The sequence below is a fragment of the Aythya marila genome (assembly GCF_965140915.1).
Source record: "Aythya marila genome assembly, chromosome: 1".
NCBI lineage: Eukaryota > Metazoa > Chordata > Aves > Anseriformes > Anatidae > Aythya > Aythya marila.
This window is the reverse complement of record NC_139042.1, coordinates 124,513,475-124,519,691: the sequence shown is the minus strand read 5'-3', so window position 1 is coordinate 124,519,691 and position 6,217 is coordinate 124,513,475. Positions and strand designations below refer to the sequence as shown.

The window sequence follows — 6,217 nt, the reverse complement described above, 5'->3', positions numbered from 1 at the left end:
TAGCTTTAAATTGGAGCCTCTTTGATTGTAAGCAGTGAAAAAAGAAAGACTTGGGATCACCAGTAAATCATATAACAACTGTGAGCACTTACTGCAGCATCAGGAAAAAGACGAATGCAATCCTGAAGGCATTTACAGTAGCTACAGGTATGTATTGCTGCTGCTGTGCAAGATGTTGATAAGACTTGATCAGTGGATGAGAACTGTGCTTGTTTCTAGCCAAGAAAGCTTAATTTGAAGTGCAGGTAAGAGCTTGTAGGATACGACCTATGAAGAGCTCATAATATCTGAGGAGACAGGTTAGGCAAAGTGGAGTCTATACACAAGGGAGAGAGGTACCGGGGAGGAAAAACAGTTTAATCTAAAGCCACATTGGCACGGGAACAAGAGAATATAAACTAGCTGTGAATACATTTAAGCTGGAAATTAGACAAACTTCCTAACCACGGTGGCAGGCAGGTTCTGGAGCAGCCTTCCAAGAGGACTACCGGGGACAATAAAATTAACCAGCTTTTGGTTGGCGCTGGAGAAGCTCACACAAGGGGCTATGACGCAGTACCAGCAGCGGGAAGAGATCACACCCGGTCACTGGGAGTCTCCATCCCCATCCTGCCCCTTCCAAAGGGATGGTTTGTCTTTCTGCCTGCACCCTGAAGCCATTGCTAAATGCCTCAGAGGTCAGGGCAAGGAATCCCGCAAGGAGACAGGGCAAGGGCTTCCCAGAATTATATTGTCCTGATATGAAGGGGAAGGGGCTTCGCTTCTGCTTTGGAGCAGCTTTTAACACACACATAAATGCTACAGTAATTCTGGACGTTCGTGTTATCCATGTGAGGTTCACAGCTCGAGGATCCAGCTGGCATTTTGGTGCTAAATGAATTGCTAACCAGCGATTTCTGGCAGCTACTTTGAGACGCACCGGCGCATCCCTTCTCCAAAAGACAAACACGAGTAACCTTTCCTATGTCTCATCTGGGGAACAGGGACAAGGACAGCCTCAGCAACCCCAGCAAACAGCCCGGAGCCCTTCTGGGAGCTGCTGAACAAAGAGCCCACCGCTGCTGCTGGAGCTCCTGGAGCTCAGGGCAGAGGCTGCTGTGTCCCAGAGCTGCTGCAGAGACTTCCCTGCAGCTGTGCTCCTAATAAAAACCCACGGTTGCTGCTCGCCCTAGGAGGTGGAGGTGTCTGGCAAAATCCTGACATCGCTCCCCACACTCAGGTGTAAACTGGGAGGAGGAGGGACGGAGCAACTCAGCCCCTGGCCGCGTCGCTGCCCTCTCCCCTTGTCTGAACCCAGATGTGCGAGTCCTGCGTATAATGCACAAAGAGGGCCGCAGTGAATGACTGCTCAGCCGTGCCAGGGCTGGCAGGGCTCCTGCTCCCAGAGCTGGGACTAGCACATCTCGTCACGCCCTCCCCTCTACAGCCCACTGAACCTCTCATTCTTTCGCCCCTGCTTTGGCTGCCGTGTCTCCAGATACTTCTGCTCTGCTTGGGGCCTCGCTCTGCTTTGGGAGAAAGCAGGGTTAAAAACACAAAGAGGACATTTAAAATTAAAATGAAAACTTGCAATAATAATGCTCGGTACTTATCTCACTCTTGCCATCTTCAAAGTGATTTACAAATGTTAACTAATTAATTAATCTCCGCAGCCTCCCTGACTGAAATTCAAAGTCAAGGCTGAAGCGAACAGGAAAACAAGCAGCGTGGTTTTCAGGTGAAGGGCAAAGCGAAACCCCTGCTCCTGCCTGCTATTTGCCATCAGGCAAGGCAATTTGCAGCGACGTTTTCCTCTCAGTTATTTTTCAGACGTACAAAAGGTCTAAAGTAATTTTATCTGTCACTGCCTGCTTCCTTTTTCTTAATCTCCCCCGTTAGCCCCTCGGTCCATGACCAGCCCTTCCCAGGGAGCAGGAGATTTGGATGCCCACAGACATCGCTGCCTCTCGCCGACGTGTGGAAATGCGGAGAGCACGGTGACCTTCCCCACCGAGAAAAACAGCTGAAGGTGACGCGATGCAGAGGGAGGAAGGCTCAAAATAATTCCAACAAAAGCCGAAGGTGTAGTCGCAACCCCTCGCTGCGCTTTATGGAAAGCAGGACTCATCAAGTGAACTCACTACTTCTGCCAATTAGTCAGCCCAAATCGGAGAGCCGGGACCAAGCTCTGCGCTCCTGCAGGCAGATTCACGCTTCCTGCCTGGGCAAAGTTCAGGGCCTTCTGTTGTCCCATTAATATTTTTTTTTTGGTGGTTTGCTCACACACAGAAACGCCGGGTCAGGGAATGCAACGTTAGTGTTGGCACACAGCGAGAGGCAGAGCTGAGTGGGGGCAGCAGTCACAGTGTCAGCGTACATCAGCTGCCACAGAGCCACCACGCAGCGTGGCGCCCGCAGCTGCCTGACTGCTCCAAGGCAGTTTCAAGGATGCATCCTCCGAAGAACCCGACAGCTTCTTCAGGGCACCTCACAGCAGCCAATTTCACCTCCTTTTTTTTTTTTTTTTTTTTTTTTTTTTAACCTCTAAGGATCCCCGAAAAGCACCTCCTTCAAATGCTCTGGATGCAAAGCAGTTACACAAGAAACTCTTTAAATAAGAATTACGTTTCATCCCTGCATTACAGATGTGTTCATAGAATCACAGAATGGTTTGTGTTGGAAGGGACCTTGAAGCCCATCCAGTTCCAGCCCCCTGCCATGGGCAGGGACGCCTCCCACCAGCCCAGGTTGCCCAAAGCCCCATCCAGCCTGGCCTTGAGCACTGCCAGGGCTGTCATGGTTTATACAGGAATATCCAAAATCAGTATATGAGGCAAAGAGACACCGTCACAGGAACACAAGTCTGTATAGATATGTCCATAGATCTATATTTTTATTGTTTTATATATATTTATAATATATTTATATATTTTTAAAAGAATCCCTTCAAAAACTACCCTCCCACCTAGCAAAACAAAGTTTAAACAACCAAAGATGGCAGCTTCATCCTGGAACAAAGTGTCCCAGGGGTCTCATAGAGCCAAAATGATTGCTGAGCACCAGTGCACTCGTTCCAAGCTTCTGTGATGCCCTACGGATGCAAAGGTGACTGACGGACTTTTATGGCTCTTTAAATTTACCTGTCAGAAGACAGGGAGAGAGAAAGAAACACATGATCGTGATGATGGGAGCCTGAGGGGCAGGGGAAACAGCAACACATTCAACTGGAAGCTTAGTGTGTGAAATGCTATGATGAAGAACAGGGAAGCACTGCCTGGAAAAGAAGTGAAGGAGATAGGAAAGAGAACAAACATGCAGAAGAATTAGTTGGCAAGATGGATCTCAGAGATGAGCTCAGAAGCATCACACTTGGGACCCTCGCTACCCCTCGATCACCCAAGTCTCTTCCTCCTACCCTCCCAGCTGTGAAGGGCGATCCAACTAGTTTGACTTAGACCAAATCTTCGCGCTGCCCCGGAGCCTGTGGAGAGAGGGAAAAAAAGAAATCAAACTGAACACTACATTTCGTGCCTGACTTCCTCTGCGAAATGTGCAGAGAGAAGAGCAGCTGACATTCTTTGTGAGAGAAGAGAACACAAGGAAGGCTTGTGAACTCAGCTTCAGTTAAGGAGCTGCAGAGACTCCCCTCCAAATCAGCAGGAGGCAGAAGTCTGCTGGGACCATCCCACCTCCAAGGAACACAGACCACTGCAGCCCCTGACCTTGCTGCTTTGTAACAGCACTCCCCTGAATGCGCACAGACAGCGGCAGTATTTGTTTGCCACCACTCCTCACCCTTTGGCTTTGGAAGTTTTCTTGCTGGCCTGGCGCTGGTTGGTGCCAGGGGCTGGCTCCCTGAGCTCTGTTAGGTGCTGTTCCGGGTCTTGGGACGTAGCTGCTGCGGCAGCTGCTGTTGTCACTTTAATTGTCTTCTTCAGATTTGCTACCTGAAACAACAATAAAGCAAGAACCGAGGAATTTCCCCATTTTTATGTTTTAAGAGCTGCAAACACAGGTCCAAGTGCTAACAGCTGCCCAGACCTTGGCACTGCAGAGGAGTATTTAGCTGATTTGGGGTTCTTCAGGCACAACTGCGCAGGGGGTTGCAACCTTACTTAAGCAAAGACTGTGACAATGACCAAATACTGGTTCCAGTCGTTTTTAAGTGAGGGGTACTAGCAGCTCCCTCCTCAGCCCACTCACCTCGCTCTCTATCTGCTGCTTGAGTGCCAGCTGTTGCTCTTTGTGTTGGTTGGCTCGGCTAACCTGTTCTTCAATGCCAGACAAGACAACTTCACAGCCCTGGCACCTGCAGAGAAGAGGTAAAGCTGAACAGGACGGGTAATTTATATTGCACAGAAAAAAAAAAACAAGAAAAAAAAAACAAAAAACATGAAGGATGACAAATTTAACTCTACAGAGACCAAACAGCCTTGAAGGTGAGGGCTACACCAGGCAGGAAAGGCACAGGAGCAGCAGTCCAATGTAATAATTTAGTGCCATTATTATCTGGGAGGGAGGGGGGGGCAAATAACAAAGTCACACTAAGTTGGGCGCTACAGATGGATACTCAGAAAGCCTCCTGCTGCCAGCCAGGACTGGTTGCAAAGGTTGCTGCAGTTATCTCACTCCTCCAGCATGGAGGAATTTGGAAAATTGTTTTCCACTGTGCAAAGGGAAAGGGGGTAGAGGAGGCCACCTCACTACACTACCCCCCAACAACACACAGGGGACCTGGTGAAGCCCCTGCCCACTCCTGCGACTTTTTTTTTTTTAGGTGTTAGTACGGGGGGCTTCCTCCTCACCACTCCTGCAATGTGCGGGTGATGGTGCTTAGCTCCTCCCTCCGGATGTCCCTCCCAATGCTGTAATCCACCTCCAGGCGCTGGTTCCGCTGATCCAAGCTCCCTCGCAGCACATCTGCGTACACAGCCTCAATCACAAGGTCCTCCAGCTGCCGCACGTTCTTCAGCTGCAGCTGCTCCAGCAGCACCGAGTAGGGGATGCACTGCGGAAAGACGGCAGCGCCTAGCACGAGGCCAACCCCAGAGGGAGGAGGGCTCGGGGTAACAGAGGGGCATTACCTTGATCTTGGCGGCCAGGGTGACGACTGACAGGTGCCTCAGTTTATTCTTCTGGGCCTCTGTCAAGGGAGGGAGGTTTGCTGCTTCAGCTGTCGCAAAGGGAAGAGCAGATATTAGAATTTATGCCTCAATCTCCATTCCCCAGTGGTGTGACTGAAGTATATGCACCGTGCCTGTTTCTTACAGCCTCTGCACAACCCCCTGAGCAGCACCTTGCCTCGGGGACCCCCAAAACCACCTCACAGCCCCAAAACCTTATATTACGGCATCCTCCCCACCGCAGTGTGCTCCCCAGCCTCCCCCCTCCCTCCAGCACAGGCAGAGGCAGGGCTCACCCAGGTAATCGGCGTAGGTGCCGTAGGCGAAGATGGTCAGGAGGCGAAAGACGGGCGAGAACTCGCTGTCGGCCAGCTGCGGGACAGAGGGCTCGGGTCAGGGCACGGCGCCGGGCTGCGGGCGCTGCGTGGTGGGGTCGGTGCCGGTGCCGGTGCCGGGTCCGGGCTCACCTCCCGCACGGCCGGCATGTCCAGCAGCTCCCCGAAGACGTAGATGCCCGGCGCCTCCAGCACCTGGTGGATCAGGCTGGCCAGGGCGGCGCCGCGGGCGGCCTTGGCGAGCAGCAGGAACTGCTCCTGGCTCTGCCCCGTCACCTTCCCCTCGGCCGCCATGGCACCGACACCGCCACCGCCACCGGCAGCCGCGGCGCTGGGCACGGCCCCGCCGCGATCGCTCCCCACAACGCAGGCCCCGGCCCCGCCGCCCTCACCAGCGGCCCCTTCCGGGTGTGGCGCCTCCTCCTCCTCCTCCTCCTCCTCCTCCTCCTCCTCCTCCTCCTCCTCCTCCTCCTTCTCCTCGTCCTGCGCCCCCTGCGGGTCCTCTCCGCACTTGAGGCATAGCGACGGGGCTTTGCCTCGTCCCTCGGTCAAAGGAATGGGTTTTGGGGTTAAACTCCGGGCTCCCGGAGTCATTACGTCCCAAGTTTCCATCTCGCCTTGCTAAAAACAGCCCGCGAGTGCCCGTCTTTGTGGTTACAGGGAAGTTCTGAAATTTGAGGACTTGGTGTAGCCTCACAAAGCTTGCCCACGAGGTGAGCGGGCTGAGGAGGGAGCTGCTAGTGCCCCTCACTGAAAAACGACTGGAAGCCAAGGGTGCGG

The 6,217-nt window shown here is 52.7% G+C and overlaps 1 protein-coding gene across 3 annotated transcripts; it reads right to left on the bottom strand.

The window, feature by feature from the left end:
• Positions 1-2,855: 2,855 nt before the first annotated feature.
• Positions 2,856-5,839, bottom strand: COPS7A (COP9 signalosome subunit 7A). Of its 3 annotated transcripts, none has more exons than XM_082764438.1 (8): positions 5,570-5,839; positions 5,399-5,474; positions 5,064-5,152; positions 4,785-4,987; positions 4,183-4,288; positions 3,775-3,926; positions 3,395-3,460; positions 2,856-3,227 (listed from the first exon to the last, which is right to left on the bottom strand). In XM_082764438.1, the coding sequence occupies exons 1-7, from the start codon at positions 5,729-5,731 to the stop codon at positions 3,421-3,423; spliced, it is 828 nt and encodes a 275-aa protein (XP_082620564.1). In that variant the 5' UTR covers positions 5,732-5,839; the 3' UTR covers positions 2,856-3,227; positions 3,395-3,420. The 3 variants fall into 3 exon arrangements, with proteins under 3 accessions (XP_082620564.1, XP_082620565.1, XP_082620563.1); XM_082764439.1 differs by having other exon boundaries at positions 2,856-3,119; XM_082764437.1 differs by having other exon boundaries at positions 2,856-3,460; positions 5,570-5,838.
• Positions 5,840-6,217: the final 378 nt, after the last annotated feature.